This window comes from Aureobasidium melanogenum, assembly GCF_000721775.1.
Source record: "Aureobasidium melanogenum CBS 110374 unplaced genomic scaffold scaffold_4, whole genome shotgun sequence".
Taxonomy (NCBI): Eukaryota; Fungi; Ascomycota; class Dothideomycetes; order Dothideales; family Saccotheciaceae; genus Aureobasidium; species Aureobasidium melanogenum.
The window spans coordinates 325,989-341,092 of record NW_024470056.1 but is presented as its reverse complement, the minus strand read 5'-3'; the positions used below and the strand labels follow the sequence as shown (position 1 = coordinate 341,092).

General features: G+C 43.0%; 1 protein-coding gene across 1 annotated transcript; it reads left to right on the top strand.

Annotated features, from left to right (window-relative positions):
- Positions 1–1,177: 1,177 nt before the first annotated feature.
- Positions 1,178–6,427, top strand: M437DRAFT_42034 (uncharacterized protein; the record flags this gene model as incomplete). Its single annotated transcript, XM_041020493.1, has 1 exon — positions 1,178–6,427. One exon carries the CDS (start codon positions 1,178–1,180, stop codon positions 6,425–6,427), a length of 5,250 nt encoding a protein of 1,749 aa, XP_040882144.1.
- Between the last annotated feature and the right edge of the window lie 8,677 nt (positions 6,428–15,104).

Sequence of the window (15,104 nt, the reverse complement as noted above, 5' to 3'; positions counted from 1 at the left end):
CTATCAACACATAGACGATGGGTGAATAGTATCAAAGATCTATGCGAAGTTGAGCGTCAAGTGTTTTGGAGTCCATGAGTAGCTGATTGGATCAGAACAGAGCGAATGATGGCTCAAAGATCATTCAAGTCCTGGTGTTGCATGACTTAGCACAAGACAGATGTAGATCTCGGATTGACGCCTAAAGACAATCGACGAAGAACCACAGTAGAGGCGAAGAACAAGTGCTAAGACACACCGAGCGTTGTTGACAGCTTCGAAGGATGCTTTGTATCATTACATCCAATTCGGTCAAGAATGCGTAGTGACTGCATCAGGTATCTGGGCAGGAGAGAAGCAAGAGCCATAGATATCAAACTGACCGCTCAAAGCAGCTTGATTCGGCCCATGAGCATTTGATTGAGGCGCATAGCCATGTGACAGACCACTCGAGACGTCCTCGTGAAAATGCCGAGGGGAACACCCTGGCATATTTACGAATCGCAATGCGACAAGCGTAGAGATCTGTTGCGGAAGATCGCGACTGCTCAAACACGTTGAACAGCATCACTCTCACAGCAAGCCTACCAAACAAACGAATGTGGTGCTATTGATATGTAGCGACACCGGTAAGGAACAATACATCATCAGGTCAAATGACTTCAACCCTTGTTTGCTCCAGCTGTGGCGCATTGGCATTTGTCTGCGGTACATGTGTAGAGGAGAAACCTTTTGAAACAGACAAAGTCGGCGAAGGATACTCCTACAATAAGAACCGGTAATGAGTTGAAGAAAGAAAGAAGAGGACTGAGAGACGCCGACTGGAAGACTTTGTCAATGGAGAAACCTCGGCATAACTCAAGTTTGGCAGGCGCAAGTGCTTGGGCGTCATACGGGGATTAGAAGGTGCTGTTTCAGCTAATTCCGGGGTTGTCGTCGGGGAAGGCACCAAGGCACCTACGCCTTTGTCTCTCTTCGAGAAGGAACCATGTGGCACTTCTGGCTTTGCTCAAGTGTCGACTTTTGCGGTCTTTTCAAACTCTCCTGAACCACCTACTAATACTCATACCACCATATTCTATTCTCAAATACTCCGACCACCTTGACCGCCAGATAACTACTTCCCACGCCGAAGCTTCGCCACTGCTGGACACTGGTATACTTGTTCATGCAATAGATCATTGGTTGAGACATCAGGATGGCAGGATCCATCGACTATGCGCGCCTGCGCGAGCAGACCATGGGGTCTGGTCTGGATGAAGAGGCGGTTACAGTCAACACACGAGCCTTGATTGACAAGGTCTTGGCCAGATATTCTGGAGAATGGACGACTCTGCGTGAGCTCATACAGAATGCCGCCGACGCTCAAGCCACAAAGGTCACGATCAAATTCGAAACTCTGCCCTCCCCGAATGTCCCTGTACCGCCAGCTAGCGACCCTTCCGCCCAACTCAAGCACGTTTTGACCAACCACACCCTACAACGACTGCTAGTATCAAACAATGGCCAGTCGTTTGCCGAGACGGATTGGCAACGTTTGAAGAGAATTGCAGAGGGAAACCCAGATGAGACGAAAATTGGTGCCTTTGGTGTTGGCTTCTACAGTGTCTTTGCCGATTGTGAGAACCCCTTTGTCAGCTCAGGCGACCAGACCATGGCGTTCTACTGGAAGGGCAACAGCTTGTTCACCAGAAGAGGCAAACTACCAAAGGAACAGGCCACAGGCGAGACTGCCTTTGTCCTCGACTACCGCAACACAACCTCTCCCGTACCCAACCTAATGTCCATCTGCCAGTTTCTTGCTACTAGTCTGACCTTTGTTGGCCTTCAATCCATCGAGCTGTGGGTTGACCATTGGAATATGATCACGCTCAACAAGAAGATGGCTCCGTCTGCTGATGTTAGTATCCCACACGACGTGAATCCCAAGACGAAAGAAGGGCTCATGAAAATCGTTGGTGTGGAATATCAAAACGCTCAGATCGACGCAAAATGGTGTAACGTCATCGGCTGGACTCGTGTGGCTGGTGCTCAGCAACAACTGCAGGCATCCTCATCAGAAGCACCAACCCAATCCCTACGAGGCTTCTTCAGTCGCTTTACATCAGCTGCTACCGGCCCTAGTGCGGCTGCCAAACGTGCTGCCAAGGAAGAGGAAGCTGTTCAGAGAGCTATATTCGAAGATCTTGCAGGTACAAGTACAGCTTCCGTCTTCTTGCGAATCAGCACTGTCAATGTGCAAACCTACGTCAACAAGAGTCTAGCCGCTGAACTCGAGCGTGCTACGAAAAAGCCTCCACCAAAGCATACAAGGATTGCCATTCTGACATCTTCATACGACGAGAGCTCCGTGTCCATGGCAACTCTTTCAGGCTCATCTTCTGGCAAGGCTTCTGAGATCTTTGCTTCCGTACTTCCTAGTAAGAATGGACGTGTTTTCATTGGTTTCCCTACTGCGCAGACCACTGGTCTCCTCGCACACATCTCGGCTCCCTCCGTCATTCCTACTGTCGAACGTGAGAGCATCGATCTGAACGCCCGCTGGGTACGCACCTGGAACGTAGAGATGCTACGTGTTGCCGGCATAGCATGCCGTGTTGCTTACACAGGAGATATGGCCGAGCTCAAGAGCAAGTTGGAGCGACAAATGAAGACCTCAGGCAACAAGAAGGTCCAGAAAGAGGATCTTGAAGCTGTCATGGCTTCTGCTATCCACACCTTCAAGCAATACACTTTTTCAGAATCCACACCATCTTCACAGGTTGGCGCCATCATTGAGGAAGCATTCTGGACATGTAATCAGAAAGGATCTATCAACCTGTTGTCCACTCGTGGTGTGCTTCCTAGCTTCGAAGTTCGTGTTGCAACCGAAGACCTCAGCTTTGTGGATGGCATTCCTGTGGTACCTAACGAGATCATGGAGAAGGCCTCAGTCTTCATGCGCAATCTCAAAGAGTACGGGCTGTTATCTGATATCACTACTCATGATATCAAGAAAGAGCTAGAAGCCCGAGCCTTGGAAGAGAAACAACTGTCTGAGCTGATCAAATGGGCAGCCGGCAAATTGAGTCGAAACGAACTAGATGTTTCCGCTCTTCACTCACTCTTCGATGGCACTGTTGCTACAATTGTCGAGGAACACGCTAGCACGTATCCCGGACCGGTTTTGCTCTTAGGGAGCATCGATTCGTTCCCCAATCCCAGCAAAATCCCTGCAGAACTCCCTGCACCACCTACAACCATTCCTTTCCGCTTCGTCAAGAATATTCCTAAAAATCAACTTGAAGCGTTTGGTTGGACTGAAATGCAGATCGTGCCTTGGCTACGTTACATCATTGAGAAAGATGGTGCTGGTCTCTCTGCTGAGCAAAGCATTACTAAATCGCCGCAATTTTCTGGACAGGTACTTGCTACAATCTCCAAGTCTTGGGATGGCCTCAGTCAATCCTCCAAAGGTACTGTTGTACAACTCCTGGAGCCAAGAACAGTCATACCTACCAAGCTTGGTATGCGAAAACCATCTCAGTCCTACTTCGCCTCTGTTAGGCTTTTTGACGACCTGCCTACGGTTCATGGCCTTCAGGGTGTCAAAGAGAAGTTCCTTGTGCCGCTTGGAGTCCGTAAAACTGTGGAGCTGTCCGTGGTCTTTGACAGACTCATGGCTAAGTCATCTGGTGCTGCTGAAGGGAAGTGGAGTCACGTTGACTTGATCAAATACCTCATCAGTGTCCAGAATGATATTCCGAGTGAAGACTATGAAAAGCTGCGTAAGACGCCAATCTGCCCTGCAGAGAATCAAAGCGATTCGAAATCAACCGACAGCAAGCTTTACAAGGTGTCAGACCTCTATGCGCCGCTGCCTGTCCTGAGAGAGCTCGGTGTGCCAGTGCTACAATGGCCTCGAGAGTTAACCAAAGACAGTCCAGAGTCCAAGTTCCTAAGCGTCTTAGGTCTCAAAGCATACCCTGCTGTTCAAGATCTGATACCAATCATGACAACAGCCGCCGACGCAAATGACTCGAAGTTGTATGAAAAGGCTCTCCAATACTTCATCACCAACCACTACGCCAACGGATATCGCAACTTTCCGATTGAAAGGGTTACAGTGCCTTTCTTGCCGCTTAGAGATGGAGATTTGAAGAAGCTGGCACCACCCTCAAAGTGCTTCGCGAATAGCAAATCTGCTACCCTCGGCTTTCCAATCATTCGAGATGATCTGCAGAAGCATGCTGCCTTGCTCGGCGTAGCTCAGGATCCTCCTATTGATATTTGTGCTGAGAGACTCATCAAGAGCCCACCTAAAAGTCGTGCGGATGCTAAGAGCGTCTTCGGCTATTTTGCAGGTCGACTCAATGAGATTCGTTCTGGTGGCACCCTTGCCGAAAAGTTGGGAGAATCACGCATAATCCCGATTGTTGGCTCTGGCCTCAGCTACGAGAAGAACGAGAACGTTCGGTACGCTGCTCCTAAAGCTTGCTTCCTGGGAGACAGCGCTACCTATGGGGAGATCTTCGACTTTATCGACTTTGGCTCTGAAGCCAACTCTTTCCTGTTGAGAATCGGATCAAAGCACGAACCCAGCGCCCCCGAGCTTGCGGGTATGCTCGTTCGTGAACCCTCGCGCTTGTTGAGCACTCTCGGCCAAGAGAAGTACCTGAGCCTTTTGCGTCGTATAGCAGACAACGCAAATGGCCTAAAGAACGACAAAATGCTTTGGGCCGCGCTAAAACGCTCTCCCTGTTTGCTTGCTGTCAAGGAAATTGCGCCCGCAGCTAGCAAAGCCACGGAGGATGAGCAAGACTATCTCGAAGAGAATGAAGCAGCCATCAAGGAATGGCATCTTGCTGTGCCCTCGAGTATAATCCTTGTTGATGACTTTTACAGCTACCGCCTTTTCAAGGAGAGATTGCTTGCTGGACCTCAAGAGGAAATACTCGAGAACTTGTACGCTGGTTTGGGAGCTACCTGGATCAGTAGTCTGATTGAAGATGACCAGCGCATGGGCGGACTCCTACCTGACCAGACTGGTGCAGCTAAACTTCAGAGCCTCATTGTTGAGCGTTGTCGTTTGTTCTTGCACGATCACACCGCAGAGGTGATTCGTCACGACGCGAAGTGGCTTGAGGGAGTACTGGCTGTCAAGGTTGTCAGCTCGTTGACTTTGACCAAGACGTTGCGCGGCTACAACGCGACATATAAAGAGAAGAGGACAGCTGCTCTACACAGAGACACGAAGAAGGATGCTACTTTGTATGTGACCGCTCGTCCTGACTTCTACGAAGTTGCTCGTGCGATCATGTCTCTTTTGCTCAAAAGGCCAAAACAACAAGACTTCCTCGCTTTGGAGATGATCCTGGATAGTGATCTACGTCGCTTGAAAACGAAGGGCTATAATGTAGACCGCATCCTACGTCAGAAAGCCGCTGAGAACCGTTTGGCCGAGAACAAACGACAACAGCAAATTGAAGAGGAACAGAAAAGGATTGCAGAGCGAGAGGCAGAATGGAACGCGCAGCAACAGTCAAAAGCTATCGATGTACCTCAAGCCACTCCTGAGAGACCTAAACCGATACCTGGTGCTTTCGAGGCTTCGCCCGAGAACACCATTGCGCAGCGTCCCAAAAAGAGCACTGGGTTCTTCTCCAACCTTCAAAGACAGCTTGGATTCGAAACAAGTTCAAATGAGCGGGAAGTACAGCAGCAGCAGCAAAGTCAGAAGCAGTTGCAAGACACATCTCACTCAGAGGCAGGACCTTCCGACGCCCCACCACCCTACTCGGAAAATCCTGGGCAAGTCGTGAAGAAGTCTACAGTCACCCAGCAACCTGAAAAGATTACCCCACCTCATCAGATCACTCAGAACCTGATCTCCGCAGTGAACTCCTCACGCGCGCACGATTCGTCTGCACTGTTCTCTCCGCCTACAGAAAACACAGTCAAGGAGACCCCATCCTACTGTGATTCTACCCCTGGTCAGGACCTTACATTCATCGGGAACACTTCTGCAGGTGTCAAGATCTTTCTTGCTAACGCAATTCCTGCGTCTACGAGAGCCACTTTCTTGCAAGCTCATGCAGCGCAATTGAACGCATTTGCGGCTCTCTTGCTCGATGTCGGAAATGTCTTCCTTCTTCGACCACAATCCTTGCATATATACTACAATGAATCCGGTAGCAGCATTGCTTTCAATCGTCAGGGCTCGATCTTCTGCAATCTACGCTACTTCCTGCAGCTGCATTGGCAGAATTTCGGCACTGCTGGAGGTGTAGGCAAGCAAGCAGCAGCGGTGTATTGGTTCGTCACTTTGTGTCACGAGTTGGCGCACAATCTGGTTTCAGAGCATAGTCAACAGCACGAGTTTTATACTGAGAGCTTTGTGACCGAGTACTTTGGAAAGATGATGGGCAAGTGTGGGCAGTATGTCAATGAAGCTGCCATTCAGGGATAATTGTTATGGCTGCATATGAATAGATGAGCAGGAGTTTGGGAGGCTACTAGAAAGCATACACACGGCGCCTCTTGGGAACTTGACTTGGTAGCATAGCATGAATCACTAGACTTGTATTCTTGACTCACGACTGACTTTAACAGTTGGTTAGCAATTTCTCATGCATATGTCCTCGTTTGACACTAGATCCATGGTTCAAGGAGCGGGAGCAAGTGCTTCTCGGATATGGAGCCTTTTCTCCTGTATCGAGTCAGAGTCACTCAACGACGCAATATTACGGCGGTCGATAGCTCAATGTGTGACAAAATTATTTAGCGTCTTTTTATGTCGGATATATGCACGCTACGGAATTTTGCGGAGTGTATGATTCGTGCGAAAGGTTACCATAGCAACCATTAAGACAGAAAGCATAGTGATGTTTTAATTAAGGCCTTTCTTATACTAAGACTATATTTCTACTCTATAAAATAGTTGCCTTTATTATTGCTACTTTATTTAGTAGTACGATAGTTAGAAGGCCATCCGCTATACCCCTAGAGCTTTACTAAGGGCTACTCGAGGTAGTATAACATAGTACTATTAGCGATAGCTAGAAGTAGCTATCTTAGGAGGGCATTAAGTGCTCTACCCGTACGATTCTTTAGATTATTACTAAATATAATGCCTAATCGTATATTACTATAGTCGACTTCCTATAGCTTCGCTAGCGTATCGCCTTACTATACTTCCTTAAAGTATATTAGGATAAGCAAATTATTTAAGCTCTTAGGTAAGAAGGGTTCTAAATCTCTTTAGAAGGAGTCGTACGCCTTAGAAAATTAATAGGGATATACCGCCATATTATATAGACTTAATAGGAGCAAATTAAGGACGAGTAGAGGCATATTATTAAGGATACGCTTAACGTAGGCACTATTAAGCAATTTAGACGAGAGTTCTTATTTACATACTTTTGCTTAACTTACTTAATGTAGATAGTAATCTTATAGTTCGTATAGCTATAAACTGCCTTATTTATAAGGGTAACTAATATATAATAGAGATAAGATGTTTAGTCTAGTTAAGAAGATTAACCTAGTTAGCGTAGCTTTACGCTATCGCGATCTCTAGCGCTATCGTAGTAAGTATTATATAGGCGGAAAAAACTACATATAGTTAATTAATATATACTATAAGCTTAAAGACTTTAGCTTCTAGGTCTATAGTGTAATCGATGCATTTTCTAGATATATTATCTAGTACTATGTTAGCATTACTACTAATATAGGGATTAGGTATGTTTCCTTAGCTATATGACGTTTTTAAAAGGCTTTAATATATAATACTAGTATGTTTTATTAGTACTACTAAGTAGTAAAATCTATAGGTTATATTCTATACTTTATTTAATTAGACTATAGTAATAAGACTATTATAATTGCTAACTACTACTTTAAGCTATTAAAATGTGTTTATTTAGGTATATAATTTAAAGACTACTTCTTATTTAGAACGAGTAAAAAAAACTAACAAATTAAAGCCTAGTAGAACTAATTATTAAAGGGCATATTAATAAAGTGGTAGGTAAGTAATGCAATTAATTTTAAAATAATTATATAGCTTAGTAACTTAGTAGTAGTAAGCATTTTAGAGCTATAAAAGCTACGGTCTTTTTAATAAAGTATTAAAAGCTAACTATATTACTATGCTCTATATCTATACACCTATATTATAGAAGGCAATTACTATGTTCGTATGCGTATAGAACCTTTATTATATCTAGAACTAAAGGAATAGGCCTTATATAGTATTAGGTTAACCTACTTACCTATATAAGGAGGAAGACTAGGTTAAAGATCTTACCTTTATAGTAGACTAAGAGCTACTTAATAAACTCGACTATATTACACTAGAGTTTAGTTTATATAGTCTAAGTTAGCCTTATACTAGCTAACTAGTAGTAGATATCGATAAGGTATTACCTAAAGAGACTATAGAAGTCTACTAGGAAATTCTTAAGAGCCGTAGTTTCTTTAATATTAACAAGGTAGACTTCTTCCCTAATACTAGTAAGCAACTATATAAAGAGGCATTCGTATAGCTTAGAACTTTACTTTATAAGCATAAGAAGTAAGGCCTACCTAAGCTTCTTAAGATACTACGTCCTATAGGTAACTATAATTAGGAGCCTAATGCTATTATACTTAAGTCTTTATTAGATAGTATAACTCCTAATAGAGACCTCTAGGCTAGCAATTTAAAAGGTAAGCCTTAGAAGAAGGAGGAAGATTAAAGGCATAATCTAAGCGAAGTAGGCCTAAGCGCTATAGGGTTCGACTAGTTTAACTATAAGGCATATATAGAGGATTTTAATTAAGAACTCTTTATGCTTTAAACTACATGTTTTTTTTTTATTAAAAAGGACATTATTAAGCTATACGATTCTTTATAACTATTATACTAGAAGTTTAGACCTACTTTTATAAGCGGAAGATAAATTATAATTATTAGATAAGATGCCTAAACGCCTACTTCTATTAGTACTTATAAGAGTAAGGTATGTAGCAACGTATGAAGTTCCGCTAGTAATAGAGTTGCTAATAGTATAGACTAATCGTTGCCCTAATTCCGGTATCTCTAATTTCTCGAGATATGCTAGTGTATACTAAGCTTTGCTTAGCTCGGCGACTCCTGTTAGTTACGCCCTTCGGTAATAACTGTCCTCCCTCCTAGGTTAACTATCTATAGTTAAATCGTTACGTTACACTAGGCGCATGCTTAGCGCATTATTAGCGTAGGTACCCTATTCTCGCGGTTTCTAGCTTAAAATGATTTACTTACTCCGCGGTTCAAACACGCGCCTTATATACGTCTCGGAAAATTTGTGTCGTGATTCTAGAATTTTCGTCGGTTACGTAGGAGTATAGGCTAACGCCGCTCTACGCGCGCGCGGCTACATAATAATAATAACGCTTATATCTTAGCTCGCTATACTAGCGACCATTATATATAATAATTCTTCCTAATTATTTTCGCTCCTCCTATGCATAACCTACGCACTCTTTACCATTCTTCTACTATATAGGTACTCTCTCTTATCCTCTTTACTACTATACTAGCATTTTTCTTTTAGTAAGTACTCTCCTTCTACTCTATACATGCGCTATTCTCTTCTCCTTTAACTATTCTCTTACTCCTATAAGGTAGAGGCTACGCGTACTCTACTTGCCGTACGCTCTAACTTCTCTATAGATATGTCTACTCCCTACTACTCCGGCACTAAAAAGGCCATTAACGACATCTAGCGCTCTACCTCTCTTTATCTACGTATAGATCGCGCCCGCTACTAGGGTGCTATCGAGGCTCTTAATAAGCTACGTATACGCACTCCTACTTCTTACGTCTCTAAGCGTAAGCTTCGTTGTTTTTCTAGTCGTCGCTCTAGTGTCTGCTTTAAAGATATCTAGCCTATCTCTACTCTCTTTCCTAGTCCTCGCCATAGTAGTAGTAAGTATAGTTCTTTCTCTAGTTCTTCTCTTATTACTACCGACGAGATGCTAAATAGTACTATCTTCGCCTTCGCTAAGCGTCGTTAGCGTATAATTAACTCTCTCTGTAACTAAGTTACCTCTTAGCCTAACTTTAGTTCTCGTAGCCGCTCTAGTCGCTAGCGTAATTAGCGTAGGCTCGACTACTCCTTATCGCCTTTTTACGACATCTCTCCTTCTCGTAGTACTAATCGTCGCTACTACTCTTACGAGCGCCGCCTTAATATAGGCTACACTCCTACTTATGTACCTATCTCTAAGGCCCCTATTCGCGACAGCCTTAATACTAATAGCTACCTTAACTAGTTCCTTAACGACATAGATACTATTCTCGACCACGCTAGCCGCCTTTATAACTACTAGTTACGCGCTAAGCCTACTCCTATTATATTAGGTACTAACCCTAATGTCCTTAGTTACATACCTACCGCTCGCGATACTAGTTGCTTCGTTCGTTTCTCTTATCCTCTTAGTAGCTAGTACGATCCTAAGGACCCCCTACTTAATACCGGCTCTAAGTACGACGCCGCTCCTACTATTAACCTTAATAGCTACTTCCGCTACGCTCGTCGTCGCTCTTCTTCGATCTTAGATAGCGCCTTCTCTCTTAACGACGGCACTAGTAAGCCTACTCCTCTCCTTTCTAACTTTCTTACTTAACGCCGTCGCGATTATTAGCGCGAGCGTAAGGCCGGCGTTAGTCTAGCTACTCCTACTACTACTCTCGGTCATAGTGCTCCCGCTAGCTCTACTCCTACTCCCGACTCTACCTTTCCGGCCTACTTAGGTTAGTCGCCTCCTCCTTAGTAGCGCTCTCTTTACGCCGTTAGTGCTACCGAGCCTATGCTTAAGTAGATGTGCTTCCGCTATACCTACTATATCGATAATACTAAGGCTCGTAAGTATATTCTCTTAGGTACGCCTACTATACTCTAACCCTACACTAACTTTTACCTAGCCGCTTACGACAGTATTTTTAAGCCTAGTATATCTCGTCGCTATACGCGCTACGCCGACGCTAACCGTAGTAGCTACTACCTTCTTATGCCTACTCTAGTCCCTTACTTAAACGACGTTATTCGCGCCCGCGACGAGCTAGATGCTACTATTACTTATAACTCTTACTTTATTAAGTAGTACTACGCCTACTACGAGGCTACTCTATATAAGTTCTTCGCTCGTCGCCGTACTACTTATACTTCCTCGACTATTCGTATCGGTAGCGTAGCTCTACCTCGCGTCTTTAAGAAGGATATGCGTAACTCTAACGTTTTGGGTCGCGCCTAGCTAGAGAAGGCTTAGCGCCTACGTAAGGCTATCGCTAGTAATAATAGTGTCGCTACTCTTACTAGCGAAGGTGCTAGAGAGGCTTTTCTCTTCTATAGTGCTCGCTCGGCTAGTAAGCGCCCTATTCGTCGTGTTCTCTCTAACACTAACGACGAGTATAACGACTTTAACTACTACTCTAATAAGTAGTAATTATTTTTCTATCGTGCGCGCATCCTACTCTAAGCCGGTACGCTCTCCCTTTTTACATCCTTTAGCCTATTCTCTATTATGCTCTAACCCTACTCTAAGCCGACGTTAATAATTCGATTGGCTATCGGGTTTTATTTTTCTCTTAGGGTCTTCTAGGGTTTAGAATAGTCCTATTTTTATTATAATGATACCTGCGGTCTTAGAGCTATAAATAACACTCTCTTTTTATTCCTATTATCTCCTTTTCTTACCTATGACTTTTACGTTATTATAGGCTTTCTTTAGCTCCTCTACATAAGCTAGCTTAGATATAGGTAACTACTAGTTATATTCTTCTAGCTATCCTAACCACTTTACTAGGTAGGAAACTTTTCCTTTTCTTATTTGATCTTTAATGATCTTCTTAATCTCCTATTCGACTTCTCCTTTTACTAGCTCTAGTGCTTATAGCCTAGGTAACTCTACGCCATCTCGGCGCATGTATAGTTCGAGAAGGGATATATAGAACACGTCGTGTACCCTATATATATTTAGAAGAGCTAGGTAGTAAGCCTACTTACCTACTACGCCTATTATCTAAAAGGGGCCGATAAACCTATGCGACAGCTTTCTATTTAGTTCTCTTAATCTTAGGTTCTTTAAGGATAACATAACCATGTCGCTAAGTGTAAAACCTTATGGCTTATAGGTTTTATTATAGCCTCTCGACTATGCTTCGCTTACTTTCTTCTACCGTTCTATTATTTTATTCCGAATTTCCTTAATTTTCTAGATTCTTTTAGTTACTATCGGTACCTCCCCTTTATAGAGCTCGTCTCGAGTCTCTACGAACAATTCTAGGTAGAATCTATATAGGGCATAGAATAGGCTTTAGCCTATCGATGCATTTACGCTATTATTATAAGCAAACTCTGCTAAAGGTAACTAGTTTACCTACTAGTCCTACTTCTCTAAGTAGTAGTAGCATAGGTACTACTCTAGCGTTTAGTTCTATCTCTTAGTCTAACTATCCGTTTAAGGATAAAAGGCGGTACTTAGCTATCTCTTAATCTAACCGATGTAGTAGAACTCTAACTAAAACGCACTTATAAATACTAATCTACAGTTAGACATAATGCCTATTAGTACTCTATAATATCTTATGATCTTATCTATAAATAGGTTTAACAGATCTAATGTAGTATAGGTTTTGTTTGTTAGTAGATACCTTACCACCTTAGTAAATCTATCCATAATAATAAGGATTACGTCGTACACCTCGCCTCGCTACTTACTTAGTAGTAGGTCTATAATAAAGTCCATAGATAACTCCTTCCATAGCTATATAGGGAGTAGTAAGGGCGCTAGCTCCCTATAGGGTCTATGTCTCTTTATTTTTGTCCTCTAATAGATGTCGCACGATTCTATGTACTTCTTAACATCCTTCTATAGGTCTAGCTAGTAGAACTTCCTAGCGATTAAGCTTATAGTCCTATCGCGACCGAAATAAGCCGTAAGGGGATCGTTATAATGTCTTTTTATAATCTCTATCCTTAGAGCATTATCTAGTGGTATCTATACTCTAGCCTCCTTATACTAGAGGCCGTTCTTCTACTCTAAGGGCCTACGACCCTTAGGTTTCTTATAGCGCTTTTATACTTCTGCCACGACTTCTAATAGAGGTTTACTAACCTCCTTAAACGCATCCTCGCCTCGCACTACTACTATTATAGCGTATCTAGGTAGCCTAAACGATATCGGCCTAGGTGTAGGCTTAGAGCACTACCTACGTAGGCACCCTATCCTCGGCATATCCTACCTTGCCTAATTAACTACATAGCGCATAGCCGGTTCTAAATAGTCTACCTATATTAATAGCTTATTTTGTAATATCGGAAGAAGATAGTCGGGTTTAAGGGCTCCTATATTATAGTCTAGTTACCTAGAAGGAGCGTCTACTAGATTCGTACTCCCTAAACGATATTCGATTACCTAATCGAATGACTCTATAAACACGGCCTACCTAGCTTGCCTCTTATTTAGGGTAGTCGCCTTCCTCTAGCCTTAGAGGTTAGCGTAGTCTATTAGGACCTGCACTTAATAGGGGGCTCCCTTAAGGTAGTGCCTCTATTACTTAAAGGCCTCTATAATTGCTATTAGCTCCTAATCGTAGGTTTCGTAACGTTACTCTATTTCTAAGAGCTTCCTCGACTAATACGTAACGGGGTGCTAATAGGTGACACTATCCTTTATTACCTTCTACGATAGGATACCTACTATTATAAATGTTAAGGCATCGGTCTCGATCCTAAGTAGCGCCTTTAGGTTATAATGGGCTAAAATAGGTGTACTTATAAATGCCTCTTTTAGGGTTTTAAACGCATGCGCTACGTCTACGCCTATCTTAAAAGGTCCTCCCTTCTTTCTATTCTAGCTTCCCTTTAATAGGCTAGATAAGGGGTATAATATCTTTACATAGTGCTTAATAAAGCGTCGATAAAAGTTAGTAAAGCCTAGGAAGACTTGCATATTATAGAAGGATGTTAGTTCCTTCTAGTCTTAGATTGTTTTAACCCGGCTCTTATCTATGGACACTCCCTTAGTACTAACGATATAGCCTAAGAACTCTACTTTTTCTATAAAGAACTCGCACTTCTTTAGATTCGTAAATAGCATATGTTTCTATAGCCTTTTACATACTAAGCGTAGGTATCGCTTATACTCCTCTCTAGTCTTACTAAAGATTAGGATGTTATCTAGGTATACTACATAGCATATGTCTATTAGCCCTAATAAGGCTTAATTAATGTACGCCTAGAAGGTAGCTAGAGCGTTTATAAGGCCGAACGGCATTACTAGGTACTCGAAGTGGCTATATCTTGTCCTAAAGGTAGTCTTTTATTTATCTCCCTTCCTAATGGGGATATAGTAGTATGCATCCTTTAGATCCATTTTAGAGAAGACCTTAGCCCCTACTAATCGGTCTAGTGTCTCGCTAATTAGCGGTAGCGGGCATCGGTTTTTAACTATAACATTATTAAGCCCCCTATAATCTACGCATAGTCTTAGTATGCCGTCCTTTTTTAGGACAAAGAGGATAGGTGCCCCTATAGGGCTCTTACTTCTTCTAATCTAACCCTTAGTTAGAGCATTATCTAGGTATTCTCGAAGCGTGTCGAGCTTTGTATAAGATAGGTTATATAGCAGCCGGAAGGGCAGCTACTTGCCTTCTATTAAATTTATCGCGTGCTTAGCCCCTTCTAGGAATAGCTAGTTAACTACATCTTTATAGTTAAATACGTACGCAAAATCTAATAGCTTAGGTAGCACGTCGGCACTTTCTCGCGTATGCTCCCTACCTACGTAGCTATATACGATTGCATAAACTAGGAGCTCCTTACGAAGGGCCTTCTTAAATAGCTAAACCGAGTCTACTTAGATAGAGTCTTTTATGATTCTATATCGCTATCGGCCTTCTCCTATGTTAATAATAAGGCTCTACTAGGTCTGCTATAGACATCTAAGCAGGATAGGTAGTCCTACTATATCTATGGCGTAGAAAACACCTATCGTTACCCGAAGGGCGCCATGTAAGTCTCTAACGCGTAGGGTTAACTTATGCGCCCCGTAGTAGTAACCTAACACCCCTTAAAAGCTTTAAGGCCTTAGGAGCTTAGCATTTCGAATGGGTT